At 35.0% G+C, this 15,786-nt stretch overlaps 1 protein-coding gene across 1 annotated transcript in view; it reads right to left on the reverse strand.

Moving 5' to 3' along the window:
• LOC135691241 (axonemal central pair apparatus protein HYDIN) overlaps positions 1–15,786 on the reverse strand; it is a 59,494-nt gene that overhangs the window by 42,595 nt on the left and 1,113 nt on the right. The window contains exons 3-28 of the mRNA XM_065209052.2: positions 15,582–15,701; positions 15,126–15,260; positions 14,570–14,695; positions 13,950–14,023; positions 13,349–13,473; positions 12,697–12,805; positions 12,034–12,126; positions 11,427–11,553; positions 11,006–11,062; positions 10,007–10,225; positions 9,633–9,764; positions 8,854–8,945; positions 8,487–8,554; positions 7,825–8,051; positions 7,269–7,369; positions 6,252–6,387; positions 5,663–5,710; positions 4,941–5,057; positions 4,413–4,565; positions 3,279–3,382; positions 2,687–2,960; positions 2,274–2,386; positions 1,761–1,911; positions 992–1,132; positions 479–607; positions 110–169 (exon numbers count right to left, since the gene is read on the reverse strand). Coding sequence (XP_065065124.2) covers positions 110–169; positions 479–607; positions 992–1,132; positions 1,761–1,911; positions 2,274–2,386; positions 2,687–2,960; positions 3,279–3,382; positions 4,413–4,565; positions 4,941–5,057; positions 5,663–5,710; positions 6,252–6,387; positions 7,269–7,369; positions 7,825–8,051; positions 8,487–8,554; positions 8,854–8,945; positions 9,633–9,764; positions 10,007–10,225; positions 11,006–11,062; positions 11,427–11,553; positions 12,034–12,126; positions 12,697–12,805; positions 13,349–13,473; positions 13,950–14,023; positions 14,570–14,695; positions 15,126–15,260; positions 15,582–15,701 — 3,231 coding nt within the window. The remainder of the gene's footprint in view (positions 1–109; positions 170–478; positions 608–991; positions 1,133–1,760; positions 1,912–2,273; positions 2,387–2,686; positions 2,961–3,278; positions 3,383–4,412; positions 4,566–4,940; positions 5,058–5,662; positions 5,711–6,251; positions 6,388–7,268; positions 7,370–7,824; positions 8,052–8,486; positions 8,555–8,853; positions 8,946–9,632; positions 9,765–10,006; positions 10,226–11,005; positions 11,063–11,426; positions 11,554–12,033; positions 12,127–12,696; positions 12,806–13,348; positions 13,474–13,949; positions 14,024–14,569; positions 14,696–15,125; positions 15,261–15,581; positions 15,702–15,786) is intronic.

The raw sequence follows: 15,786 nt of genomic DNA on the forward strand, positions 1-15,786 counted from the left end.
AACATTCTAGCATGTAAGCTGTTTTAAAAAATAGGCCCTCTTCGTTCTATTGTAATTATATAAGTTTTTAAGCAAAAACATAAACCTATAAAACATATTCACTGCTTACCACATTTGCTTCAAAGTGCAGATTCGGATAATATACATCGCCAGTCAACTCGATACAGTCCTGTTGAAAAACATGGGAGTAAAACAGAAGAGAGACACAAAATACTCACAAGAGGTTTCAAGAAGTAGAGTTAAAAAAGGGACAAAAATATGTCTCCGCTTCTTTATAATTCTAGGGATCTAATTAGCTTCCTATTTAGTTTCCAGTGGGAGTTCTTTTGTCAAACATCGTCTGGAACCAAAAAGCGACGAATCGGTGATTCTAATCATTCAAGGAAACATTTAGGCCACTTTTTATTCAGTTCGTTTAATAGTTCAGTAAAGCAGTAGCCCTAAATCGCTGCTAAAAGAAAATTAACGTATTACTTACAGTATTTGGATGATCATGATATGTGATCTCAAGATTAGTTTTGGCGGTCCTGCAATATCTGTCATTTTTGTAATCAGGATCAAACTGGACCATGAGTGGCACACTTTCATTTACTTGGAGCTGTAGGTCCTGGAAAATCGAATTGTTTAGCCATAAAGATAATTGTCAAATATTTTTTCAAAGTTGAATTTTTTTATAAAATCTATACCCTTTCTGGTTTTACCATACAAACGAAATAGGTCATCTCGAAAAAGCACTGGCTGAGAATCAACTTGTCATTGAAATTAAAAGCCTAATTATTTGAATTTTCAGGAGAAAGCAACTATGTTCCAATCATCAAAAGTTTGAATTAACAATTATAATTGTTAAATGGAAAGCTATACTGTGCTTGATGTCGTATATGGAGAGCTATTAATTTATGAATTTTCGCTCAAATTGTCAATTTCCAACTAATGATCATAAATGTACAAAGTATCAAATAAATAAACAGTTATGAAAAATTGTTAAAATTACCATGTGACATGTTTCTATTGCCATGCCATCAGCGTGGACAGAAAATGGGTACTCTGTGTCAAGCGAGACTCGCAAAGGCAGCTTTGAGACGTTTCCCAGTAAGATTCCTTTCATTTCTTTGCAGAGCTCTGTTTGTGGGTGCTGTATGGAAATGTTTTGATAATGTCAAGTAATGAAATGTAAAAAAAATAGAAAAAGATCACTAAAAAAGTCTCACGTTAGCTGTTTAAGCTTCTAATGATTCATGGCTAAAAGTACCTTCTCAGGTCAACGGCTCTGCTTCCCATACCCCGAACACACTGTTGTATAGCTTAAAGATATGTATAACAAATACCAGTAAATATTCACCAGCAGCCGTTGAGTACTCTGATTTGCATTCTGACTGGCGGGGGTGTAGTAGGACTCGTGCGTATAATCACATACCATGTCATGTGTTCGCCTATCATTCAATATTTTTTTCACGCTTTTCACGTTGTGACCCCCCTTATAAAGGAAGGGGAAGGAGCAGGGGCGGGGTAGAATGGGCGGTGGAACTATTAATGTTTTCTGTTTATTTTACTTTAATTTTTGCAAGAATTTTAACAGCGCAATGCTGTGAATGAACTTCCCAATGCTGTCGAGCCTTCCCTAAATAAGAATTAGGACTCTATTGACTGCTGAAAATGCTCTTTAATTAAAGAGGCACACCCATTGTATACCACAAATATATCAAAAGATGTAGTAAAGAGATGTTATTTGCAAATCACTTAATTGAAAACCATCAACTCACTTTGAGCACGAAGAAGCTTAGTTTTCTCTCTGAAAATCGCAACAAGGGCTCGATAAAGTCAGCCACTATGTCAACCTTCATGATCTTATCTTTGCCAGTATTGCTCCCGACAATTGCATGACAAATCATTCTCTCGCGTACCTGCTGACATCTAAAAGGTAGCAAGGAACATCATTCCAAACATAAAACATGGAGATATTCGCAGAACACAAATTAGACTCCGAATATTTCGCAAGCCTAAAAGAAAATATCCAAATCTATATTTCTTATTGCATTATTAGCCTTTTGATGATTTAGCAAGTTCGAAAGAAAATATCAAGATTTACAATATTAAGTAACATTATTAGCCTGCGAGGAACTGAAATAAAATGACTAACTATCAATGACATCAAATAATGATAAACAGACTTTTATATATACTTAGCTGAAATTTAGGCAGACAATGTACATATACAGACAACTGAAATTATTTGGACTAGCAATCGTAACAGAAACATTTTGATAAACTCGTACTTTTCCGAAAAGCCTTCGAGTACGACCTCTTGGCTTTGCCCTGGCGCAAGCGACATTCTGTCTGGCTTCAGTTTGAACACAGGTCTCGGAGGAGCAGGAGGTGGGGGCATTCTCTGTGGGAGCAAAAAATAAAAAACTTGAGTATATATAGTAGGAAATGAAAAAACTCCAGTTTAAAACTCAATTCACAATCTGAAAATGCAGTTGATGGTCGAAATAAGAAGTGAAGTAAAATTTACAATTCCTGTATGATGGGGATTATGAAACTAAATGATGACTTAAAGACGAATCTTAATAGAAATTAAAATTCCTGATCCTTGGAGTGGTAGCAAGAGACAAAACAATGAAAAACACAATGCAATTAATGTTTCGTTTTAAAATCCCGATTCATCAAAATTAAAATTTTTTTCTACCTGATACTTCACATCTTCCTTGTTATATTCCTGTTTCTTCTTCGACCGCACCAACGGAAATCCTTCTGTCGACCAAAATATTTGTTGCGATCTTCTTCCTCTGTTAATAAGCCGATATTTTCGCGTGCATGGACGAAGACTGAACGTGGCACCAATGTTGATTACTGGCGGCATTGCTGGTTCACTGACGATAGTCGTCCCGGTTCCTTGTGCTGATAAAAGTACTGTATGTGTCTGACCGTCAGTTATTGCAATCTTCAGCTTATCTTGAAACCTATCAGGATAAATTGTCAAAATTGTAACCTCGAGCAGGGAATTATTGTAGAAAAATCTGATAAGACCAAAGTCATATTTAGACGCCTTTCATGTACATATGAATTGCGGTACATGTTATGCCCTTTTACTTGAAACGGTTAATAGACATCCAGCAAAAGAAGTCAAGCAATAAAGATATTTTGAAATGTTTTGCGTCATAGTGACGTAGAGAAATTTCGGTGCAAGAAAGGCGCCTGAAAGTATAAATAATAAGACAAGGTGTATCACACTCAGATACTTCTGAAGTAAGGGGGATGGTCACTGATGCTATACTAACCTAAGACAGTCATCAACATTGGCAGTGACAGTCAAAGAAGCAGTGCGCTCTGCTGGTATAATGCCTCTAGCTGGCTCAACGGAAAACAATGAATTTGGACGTACCTGGAAACGAATGACGTCATTTTTATCATGATCATCGACTGAAAATCTACTTAGATCTTAAAGAATGACATGGGGAATAAGATTTTAAATTGGTAACAGATACCAAGGAACAAGTATGAAATACGATGCAAAACAAAACTTGTAAAATAAGATGCAAAATCGATCACGTTTCGAAAGATAATCAAAACACAAGAAACTACAAAAGATTCTGTGATATATTTGAAAGAGGATTCGGCAAAAAATCTGACAAGGGGAAGCATTCTATAATGCCGTAACATGATCACGTAAAACAACTTATCATCTTTAGATTATTTCATCTCACCCGTTTCACTTGTTATTGAATAAATTATGCTTTCAGTTGCATAAATTATAAACAAAAGGATCCATCACACAGAAGAGTGCCAAAATTCTTTCACTTATGGAATCACTATTAATGACGTTAGCAACTTTCTGTACGATATATTAGCAATAACGATAACATAAATTGTCTTATACCACTTATCAGGTTATTTGCGGTTAAACTGAGAAATAATGTATTGACGACAAACTTTTGAATATCAATATGAAATCATCAGATTTTTATCAAGTTTGTAACTCACTATTCCAGATTTAGCTGAACTTTATTCAAATTGTTGTATACTTGAGGCATTGGCTTAAAAATTTGGAAAATTTGAATTTTCAGAAACATTAAGAACTCATGTTGAATTCAACAAAATTTGAGATAGCAATACAGCTTTCTGGTTTGTTATCTTAATAATATTCGACTCTTTATATGAGAAAGTATTTTCATTCTTAATAGTTTTCTGGTAGTTTAAGTTTATCAACGACCATTGGTCTCAGGGTGCGGTATTTTCCTCGAGCCCAGCTGAAACATGCAAAAGAGTACTCCTCTATTCATTTTCGATGAAATGATATACGAAAAAAATCAACGCCGAAATATTGCAGAGAATGACTGCATAAGGCCTACGCAATGTACCAAGATTGTGGGACGTTACTGGATGCAGTTGCTCTTCAGGCGTTGACAACTTACCATTTCACAATGAAATTCCGCCGGAATCAGTGACTCATTGGAGAGCTTGATGTGTCTTGAAACATCTTCTAGCACAGGAACGGCACCGTAATCGACCTCTAATGTGCTGGCATGAACGACTGGGCCTTCACCTATGCAAGTTAGCTGCACTTGCTGCACGAATACAATAGTTATTTTATTTGATGGTTTATAAATTTGAATAAGAACAGCTATCGAGTTGTGAATTAATCATGATTTTTCGTTAGAAATGAAATATGAATTTCTTGAACAAAAATTAGAAGATTTGCAGAAACCATCTTCCACCATTGTTGATAAACTTATTGGAAAGAAAGATTTTTGACCAGATCTACAATTAGATGGTTTCATATTTTATAGACATATCGAGAACTTCTACTTTCAACTTTATAAAGGTTCTATAATGACACAATTTTCTAATGTTGACGTTAAAAACTGTAAGCACGTGATATTTTTCAAAAAAGGTACAATACATAAACCATTCTTAAAAGAGCAACATATTAGAGTACTTACAATTGGGATGTCATTACATCCGTAAATCATAAAGTATGCAATGGTGACCAGCCTTTCCATTCCGTGAGCACTTATTTGCAGTGGTATTTCAATGAGAGACTGGGGTTGTATAATGCCCTGTAGAAACAAACTTGTCACTTGTTACAATGTCAAGCATTATATTTTCAAATCGTTGATGGTTATTGACGAAAATCAGTTATAAGATAGACAAGCACCATCTTTGAAAACGCTGAAAAGACCATTAAAAGTATAATAAAGGACTTAAATCCTAATTATAGCAAACAAACAAAGCAAAAATGCAGGGACTTTATAAAAAGAGATAAAACTTACTAAGAAAACAAAGTGGATCTTTCAATGTGTTACAGGATAAATTTATCCTATAATTATTTCATTTCAGTAACCAGTGCAACTTGTGCTGCTCATTATAATACTAACACATAAATGCTGACAGAGCTTGTAAACCGACTCTGTAGCTCAGGCGTAATATAATCATCAGACATTATAAAGTGAAGTAATTTAGAGATATAAAATTGTCCCAGGAATGGCAACATTCTGATAGATGCTGGGCTTAGAATGCAAAATTCACAGATTACTATAAACTAGCAATTGTATATCAACGAGTTAGACAAAGGCTCAAACAACGAACTATTTGGATATGGGACATACAAAAAGCCTTGATAAATAAGCAAATCAAAAACAGTACATATTTTTCAATATTTTACCTTAAAGTAGCTGGTGGAATAGCGAATTGTCAGCCGGTCTTCTTGAACCTAAAATTCATAAACATGAAATTTTGAAAATTACAAATATTATCAATTTAAAATAAATTTTATTAGAAAAAATCCCTTCATCATAACGATCTTTAAATCTAGCTTTAAACCTTATCATTTTCACACTTAACAATTAACAAGACATTTTTTGACAGGGATCTAATTTTTTCGTTGATGCAATTAATGATATGTCTATATGACCGTGACAGAGAAAGAAAGACGGTGATTTCGAGGTAAAAGATATTATAATGCTTACAGGTGGTAAACTAAAGAAAATAGTTTAAATAGCTTCTTTTACCAATTAAGTCAACAAAAGTTGCAATGAAAATCAATTGAATCGATTCAAGTGATAAACTTGCATTGCTACTAACATAAACGGGTTGGTTGGTCTTTTACGCGCAATTTGAAAGTAAGGGTTGAAAATTTTTTAAAGAAAGCACAGTGGATTTTACGCAGGCAAAAAAGCTTAGCTTGATCAAAAAAGGTAACCAAGTAAAGCAATCAACATATTTCTCTAACAAAAGAATTATTAAGTACAAACCTGGGGCAAAAGCTCATATTTGGCAGGCAAATCTGTTTCATTTTTCAATACAACCATTTTTTCATAAGGATAACGAATAAAGCACCTTCCATAGTCAATGATTGGAGTCTCCACGACTATGCCAGGCACGACGCATCTGGAAAGATCGAAACAAGAATTTAAAAGAAACATGATAAGACGGTAGTGTGCAGGGCTGTCGTAGCCTACGGATTTTCGACCTTCTGGGATAGTGCCTGCTCTCTCAATCCTACGGATCTGGCATTTCTTGTGAGCTTTCCTGGACAATTGGAGAGGCATGCAACCAAAAGGTTTGTTTGGATGGTCACAGAGTTTAAAGGAACATTCGAAATAATGCAACAATTGCCATACATCTTGTGAATCAAAGCTTATTGTTTATACTGGAGGGTGATAGCAGCATCTTGAGAACGTTCGGGGATGTAAAAATAGCTCGGGGGTTGGGGAGTCGGGCTTATTGTCTAGATTCAGGATTCTAGGGTTAGAGTTCCTGCACTGACCAATCTTTCTTCTAAAGTAGGAAGAGTCGCTAACACTATGTAATTCCAGGCGTAGGAACCATGAGGTGGGGAAGGACAAGTACACTGAGTGATAACGTCTTAGTGTCCTAAAACCTCCTAAGGATGCTAGGTAGAAACAAATAACCCGAAATATGCCAAAATAAAGACCCGAAATCTTTGCTTGAGTTTTTTAAACGCTTTACAGGTATCAGAATTTTTGTGGATTTATTTTACTCTTAATACCTTAATACTCAAATATAGACAAGAAATACCAGCCACCAGGCTTTTGCCTCTTGAGCCTGAGACGGTATATAAATGAGGCATGCGGCGAAACCAACACAGCTTCAGTACCATTGGAAGAATACAAAGGAACAAAGGGATCGTTTATTGGAAGAAATTGATTGTTACAACTTTATAACGGGCACAAGTCCCGTGAAGACAATAATAGTGATGGTACAGAGTTATATCGTTAAGAGGCATGGACACTAATTGCTCGATTTACCTGGCAGATATAGGAAGAACGAGTATCTCCTGTCCCACACCCTCAACATCCACTACGAGGTACGTCTCGTATTTCTGCTCAGTGAGTGACGTCAAATTCACCTGTCACAACAAGGGCACACAAAATAAATTCATGTAAATTAAAAATTTTTTGAGATAATCAAAATAATTTATTTCGAAATTGAAACAGATTTGATATCCTTTACAAATACTGATCCCATCCCATCTAGTTTTGTTAATTTAAAATTCTGATTTCCTGCTTGACTTTTCAAAGATTATGTGTCGTATAATTGACAAAATATTCTACACCAACAATTTTGACATCATAACGTACTATATTTTAATCAATCATGTTTAAATAGGTTGTCTCAAGAATGAATTTGTCATGCCATTTTGGATAGTCATTTTCGATTTTGGCACTTTTTTTTGGAAAGTCGTTTTCTTTACTCAACTGAATTGTCATACAAAGTCTAAGAAGAGAGAGAGAGCTAGCTATAAAATGGTGAGGCTGTGTTGTGACGTGATATATTTGTTTATTATCACGTCGCATTACCCACCTGTATGTCAGTTTCTGACTGAGGACCAACTGTCCCAGTGCTCGGATATATCTCGAATTCTCTTGGAGAATCGTGCGGATGGATATCGTCAATGTATCTATCATCGAGAAAACTCCCTGCAATCGAGGCAGCACTCGGACCCATGCCGTCTGATGGAACTCGTAAGTAAAAGGTCATTGGAATAAGAGATGTGTTGATCAATTTGCAAGCAGCAATGTGTGTGAAACCTGGAACAAAAGCACCGCGAAAATGAAATACTTGCGTTGGGTCATGTAAGTTTATAATACGCAAGGTGTGTGCTCAGCAAATTAGTGAGGTGTTACAGGGTTTATAAGCAAAAATTAAGTTAGTATGTGGTATTCGAGTAAATAAATTATAGTCCTTTATCAGCAGTGGTCTTCAACGTAAGCCTAACAGGACCTCGTTAAAACCTATGCAAAGTATCAGTCTAAAAGGACCTCGTTGGCAATTTATTCATTTTTGCTCTAATTTTGGCTACATCTATTGCTTGCACATTATTTGAAAAAGCTTTCTTTGGAAGTGGGTTGGGAACCTGGGATCTTGCAGTGGATAAAGGTCCATACGTAAATATTATATAAAAAAAGTTCTACAAAAGCAGAAAACTGCAATAAAACACTGTAGCAAATGTAGAGAAAACTGACCGTATGAAACTGTATTGAATCTCAGCTTCGGCACATCAAAATGAAACGTAGGCCCAATCACACAGCCGCTGAAATAAAATCAAAAGTTTAAAGATATGCAATGGAATACATTACTGTGATGATTTATACAAAATATTTAATTTTAAACATTTCCATCTAAAATATCTGATGCATTAATAAGTTTTTGGATTACATCTGATTCTTAAACTGATCTGTTTAAAGAATCTATGCTCTCATAACTAAACTAGTTACAATATTGTCCTAAATACTATTTATTCATAAGAGGCAATATTGATGCATAAGAGGCAAAATCTATATAATACTTAGTACAATAAGGTAAAATATAAAGAGAAGCTGTGTAGCCTACCTTACTCTGAACTGAAAACTTTCTGGTGATCCTTCTACAACCCAGACAAATTCTTCGTTGAACTCACCAAGATAAGGAGAAGTGAAATGAATCTGCAAGAAGTTTACGAATTTCATTTCACTTGAATAAACAAATACGTAAGAAAAGCTTTCTCTAACACAGATCAAATGGCTGCTTGTATGGGACATGGTAACGGCGACAGACAACAAAATGATTCCAATGAGCGCCCACTGTCTATTAAGCAGACCTATCGAAGAAGTGACCAGGAACCAACCTGCAATGTTTGGGTATGCACGTGAAACAAGTTCCCCTCGTAACAGTCTCTTCCGCAAATCCATTCCATAGAACTTTTCGTAACACTTTGCAGTCTTGCCAAGATGATGTTAAGACAGGCCCGAGGTCAGAAGGGGGCTAGGGGACTAAGCCCCCAAACGCAACGCACTGATGTTTAAAGATTAAAGCTTTTCGATTATGGATAAAAGTTTGATCTCTGAGACGTCTAATGTGTATACCTGTCCTACATCAATTTTGTGAGGTAAAACGATATACACATGGTGAGGTTTAGAGTGTTTGCAAATATCCCCCGGTTAATAATGATAAAAAGATGCAAAGTCTGCATTTACCACTATGCATCCTGGTATGCCGTCAAAAAGGTAAAGGTTCAGAAATACGATATGCAAAAATTGTACTATTTCGGTAAAGGCTAACAGCATACAACGTTTTATAGAAATGCTAGGATATCTGCAAAGAGGACACAACACCTTTTTGTGTATCATTACCTGAATAGCCTGGTATCCTCCAGGGACAATAATGCCTTCTGTGGGCGTGAACTCAAACTGTTGACCAAATAGAGACTCTGACTGGACGTAGCTGAAGACTGCATCAATATCTCCGGAATTTTTTAATATCACCTTAAAATAATAAAATCGTAGGTTAAAAAATGAAGGCTATTGTATTGAGCATGGAAAGTCGAAAAATCTGACTTCAATCTCTATTGCTACATGTCTATTCGAAAACTGATCAGGATTGGAAATTATTTTTTCAGACCTCGACGTTCATGACAACAATACAGCAACACAGAGAAAAGAGAGAAGATAAGGATGTTTTGGACTTTATAATGTCAGAGACATCATCCTTTTTTAACAAACGTTACCTCGTAAGAGTGCTCTGAATTCACAAAAACATTCTCTATGTCCAGAGCATCGAAAGAAAACTGGATTTTTGCGCCAATTCCATCTCCGCGAATTTTAAGAGGAAGTCTGCTCTCTCTGCCAGTGACGTCACAATAAACAGTCCGCGTGTAGTTCTTGGCTTCATCTGGTTTAAACACGATGTTGATGTCGGCATGTGAGTTTGGCCAAATGTCCCCCTCCTTAATGTAAAAAGCAGATATATGAGAAGGTTTGTTTTAAAAACAGCATATCTTTTACTCAATTCAAGATCTTTGAGAATAGGCTACAAAAAGATGGAGAACACAGTACAGTGCTCATAATACAGTGCCTATTTCTACACTAATGGGTCTATTCTTATACTAAACCAATCAAGTTATTGGCCATAGTAGAATTCCTAGAAGTTGCCACCTTTTGGTCTTTGCTAGACCTTAGTATCAAGCAGATATTCTGTCTTGAGCAACGGGCATTTTGAAATACAAACAAAGGTTCCACAATTCTTCCTCTTTTCTGTCGACTGGAGATTACAGGATAAAAGTGTGATTGTCACTGAGAATGTTTCTTTGTCTTGAGAATGTCAATAGATTGATAGGGGATTGGATTTTAGAAACTATATTTCACATCTCATATGAAACCACATCTTTCATACCTCCTTTTTTAAAACTCGTTTTCAAATACAAAGCTACTTTTCATTACATTGAATTAATGAATGAATAAGGTCATATACATTGCAAGTGTTGCGATTTTATTCAACTACATCTATCATTGCAGCTAAAAATACCAGACGATGATTGCTAGATCTGTCCCATTTGGTTTTTAGTACAAGTCAAAAGAGAATTCTCATAGCGGGTGGATGTTATTAAGAAAACGAAAAATATCGTCAATGTTTTGAGTTACGAACGTCTTGCAGATATCAATTTGAAGTTTTGAAGCTACTTTCAAAAGTAGATACAGTCTGAAAAAGAATTGAAGAGTCGACTTACAACTGGGTCTATTGCTATTACGTCATCAGTGTAAAGCATCTTTTCTCCTTCAGCAACCTGCAACATTTGAAATTATTTCACATAACTGAGTAAAAATTGAAACATTCATGATTGTTTCTCAATAAATGATACTGGAAATCCGTAGATGAAATGGAATTGCTGTTCACATTACGATTGGCGGCTGAAGGACTCCTCACAATTGCATTCCCCAAAGGCCACCACCCAAAATCCACAGAAATTTGAAAAATGTTTGATAAAAATTGAAAAACCCATTCAAGCCAATGATTGTATACCTTGTATGACAAAGAAGGTCTAAATGAACAATAAACAAGCCTCCAAGGTTTCAGTAAATTTTTGTGCAACACAAACTAAGTAAAAATCTTAGTCTAAAATATCATATCACAAAGAGAACTTCGTTTACCTTGATTCGATTCTTGAAAGACCTCGTTACAAGCGACAGTTTGTCTCTCAAGCCTGGATCAGAAATGCATTCTTCCAGGAAATTGTTCTTTTGCTCGTCTTCTTTGAAGCTGAGTTCGTGATAAAATCTGAAAGTAAAAGGTAATGATGAAAAGCTGCATTGAATGTAAAATAATATGTGCAGATGGCAGTAGATGGCCTGTGCAAAGACTTATTACTAGGTTTGAAGATAAGCTACAACGGAATCGTACCCCTACAAAAATGTTGTCACCTGTGTGCTTCGTATAAAGTAAACATTGGCAAAGCTGACAATAGCCTGGTTCAGGACGTAGCTTTATAAAACTAAACAATTCTCTGTTTCAATTGTTATTTTATAGATTTCGATTGGCCTCAACAAGAAGTTATATTTTATAAGTTAAAAAAACGATCCTCTTTCCCTCCAAACTACTCACATTTTCTGTGGGACACTTTGAAAGTACCGTCCTATAGGTTCAGGAAAACAAACATTGCAACTCCTATAGCGAATCCAATGTTTTGAGATAGCTGCATAATGAAAGTTAAGATGATTATCAAATATATTAGTTACAGGTTTAGCAAGGGGATCCAACCTTTGTTTTTGCTGCATTTCTTCACCAAGAGTTGCCAAAGGTTTCCATTCAAAGTGAACAATGACGTCACTTCGGTTCATGATTGAGATGGTTCTAAGCGAAACAGAAAGTGTTTTAGGATTTACATGAAGATAAAATTAAAGGAATATCATGCGAGCCATGGTTTCTGGAAACACTATAGCCGGGGGAAGTGAAAGGTTTGTCAACAAATTCTTCTTACAAACTTTTACACTGTACAAAACGTAACATTTGTCATCAGAAATGAAATAAAGCATTGGTATGTGAAATTTGACCTTCAAATACAAAATCCGGTCGTTCAGTTCAAGGGTTTTTTATTATTTCGGAACTAACTTGGGGGATCCCATCAGAATTCTTAGTTTAACGATAAAAGGTCGTCAAGAATCTTTTACTATATTTTCAAGATTAGAACATTAAAATCTTCTGGAAGATTAGTTGAAAGGAACGTGGATTGTTTTTGCAGACAAATAAGCATTAGATGATACTGACGGAAACATAGTTTATACTGTTAAGGGCAAGCCTACGTAGCTTGTAAAAATGCCAACAAGTAAGTTAAAGCTTATACATGGCACAATCAAGGGTCTTCTTTCCAAGCAAAATGGCTTCCATCAATAGTAAATTTGGCAAAAAAACATTGAAGCTTACCTCTGGGACGCACTTGTTATGTATGTATTTTCCAACTTTACTGTGTTTTTATCAAGTCTTACGTTGGCATCAACTGATACCCCATACAATGTGACATAAATGTTCTCACCTATGGATAAATACAACAACCTTTTCTAAACTGATGGAGAATCCATGGATATGTACGGATGTTGTTTAACAGAACTTGGATCAGAAGAGAAAAATGTGTCAAGATTAGGAAACTTGAGAATATGCTTTGTAGCAACAGATTGACTAACTGGCCAACACATCTGGTTGATTACTCCTAGCTTACTTCTAAAATCCTGAGCGTTGCCATGGAAGTATATAATGGCAATGGAGGGATGGAGGGTCGAGAAACTTCGTAGAAACTTCCTAATAAAGCAAAACTTGAGAGTATGCTTTATAACAACAGATTGACTAGCTGGCCAACACATCTGGTTGATTACTCTTAGCTTACTTCTAAAATCCTGAGCGTTGCCATGGAAGTATATAATGGCAATGGAGGGATGGAGGGGTGAGAAACTTCCTAGTAGGTAATTTTGGATTACAGCATTCAAAAAGTTGTTGTGACTGCTTAACTGGATTAAAAGAAGAACACTCACTCAATAAGAGATTGTATAACAAGTATAAGAAATGCAAAATGGAAACTTACCTGTATCATAGGAAATCACCATATTTGATTGAAAATCACCAGTTTTCATTGGATGAAAAAGTATATCTACCTGAATGCTATCAGCTACACCCAAAACACAGCTGTCAGGTGATGCTGAGAAGGGACTGCAATAAAAATGAAAAATTTAATTATTACTAAGGGAGAAGAAAAACCAAAGAGGTTACATCCAATAATACCATATCAACAATCTTTTAAAGTCTTGGTCTGGTCAGATCTGCTTTCTGGCCAGCTATAGGATTCTGCTTAGAGACAGTTTATGGACATAAAACATGACTTGAATCAAGACATCATATTTCCACAAAAACTGACAAAAGACTGGACTTAATAAAATCAAGCATAAAGTTGGCTCAGTGATTACACTTAGTGAGGGGCACACAAAGTAATATTTACTGACAAAGACATATTAGATATAATTTTGTTCCTGTTTTACCTGCCATCTGATGATTTTACAACTAACTTATGATTTGAGAATGAAGTTAAAAATTATACCAACTACCTCATAAAAAACTGGAGGATATCTGACATCTAAGGCAACCCAGATAAATAAAATAAAAAACAAAATTAAGATATGTGCTTTTACCTTTCAGTCAAAAGCTGAAACTTTGCTGTTTGATTTCCAACATTTCGCACTAGCAGAGTTTTTGTGGAAGCATACTTGAAACAGAAAATCAATAGACTTATTAAAAAGTTTTATTCAACTCAGGAACTTTATTAGTTTCCAAAAACTTTGAAATCATTTATCAATGATGATCAAGAGGTATAGAATTGTTGTAAATGGAAAGAAAATGCCATATATTCATTTAAAATTCATCAAGTCAGATGACATGATTTAGTTACTAGAAAATGTTGATGGAACTTGAATTCTCACTCTAACAATTGATCAAATAATGTAAATGTAAGCAATTTTTTTACAAATATCAAAAATGAAATAGAATATAATTGTATGCTGATCAGGTACATACCCCTGTAAAAATCTCAAAACATTTTTCAAAATTTTGTTACATTCTACATATACTTCAAGATTGAGCTATGTGTAACAGCCATTGAGCTTTCTGCAGCTGCATTACAACTGCAAGAACTGTATATATGACATTTCATTGTTCATTCAGTATAAAAATATATACTTCCAATGTACTACAGATTACATACTTTAAATGATTTCTTAATTGATGAAGAACAGTTAATATGTGAATAGCTTACCTTGACTGGACATGACTGGAAGTTGATGTCATCTGGAAAGTCAAGTATTGCTCTTGCACCAACTCCTTTGACAGGAACAAGAAACTTTTCTCTTTCAGTAATGCATATCAGCTCATGATCATAATCCTTTTAAACAAAAGACAAAGAAATTAGATGCATGAATTTGGACACTGGATGGCTTTTAATTAATTGTTAAATTAAAATATCCATAAGAATTATGAATAAATAAACTAGATTTTTTGTTTTGACTTTGATGCTTTTTACAAACCATTTACACATCTTTGTATGGTTGACTGCTTTAGTAGTGTAAACAAGTGAAGCCAACAGGACAACAAAGTTTTGTAGTTTTTATTTCAATGCAACATATGATATGTTTCCAGCTTCTGTTTCAAAATCTTTAATTCTATTAATTAATATGTTTTGTTCAGTGATTCTTGAAATTCTGATAACTCTCATAATCTAGATTTCAGTTGCTAACAAGCAAATGTACAAAATAAATTTTAAAAAAATACAATTAAAATTGGTTTGATAGATCATTTCTCCATTATTTACAAACCTTTTTCTCATCAGGTGTGAACTTGATTAAAAACACTGTGTCCATTCCAGGAGCAACTTTGTGTCCTACATCAGGTGGACTAATGATCTTGAAATATGGTGAATCAGCTTGGGTAACTCTTACAAGTCTGGCAACCTATTGAGAATGAATTAACTATTTATTATTCACAATAATTTTCAGAACAATTTCAGGCTTTCAATCAAGGCTCCAGACCCTGCTTGTTTCCATGAAAGAGGGCTACATCTCTCATCATATTACCAGAAGAAGCTTTGCCAGCAATTTAGTGTCAAGTCTGCCAACCCATCAAAAATAAGTCATGATACCCCTCTGATAGAATGAAAGCTCAACTTTTAATAAATTATCATATAATTTTATGAAAAGTCAAAATAATTAAGATTTAATAGCAAAGATAAATAGATGATATCTAAGAAATCTATGAATTGATTTATAACTGACCTTGTCATTGTTACGCAGACGTAAAGGAACTGTATGCGTTTCAAAAGGCTCATAATTTTGGAACACAATTTCCGATGGGAATGGTTGAAAGAGAGGCATCTCTATGTCGATCATCGTAAACTAAAATTGAAATGAAATTCAAAATGGAATTTCAGACTAAACATAATATAAACTACTAAAGTATGGCTATTTAAAATTACCACCA

This window comes from Rhopilema esculentum, chromosome 4 (genome assembly GCF_057945365.1).
Source record: "Rhopilema esculentum isolate cy_ngs chromosome 4, ASM5794536v1, whole genome shotgun sequence".
NCBI classification, from domain to species: domain Eukaryota; kingdom Metazoa; phylum Cnidaria; class Scyphozoa; order Rhizostomeae; family Rhizostomatidae; genus Rhopilema; species Rhopilema esculentum.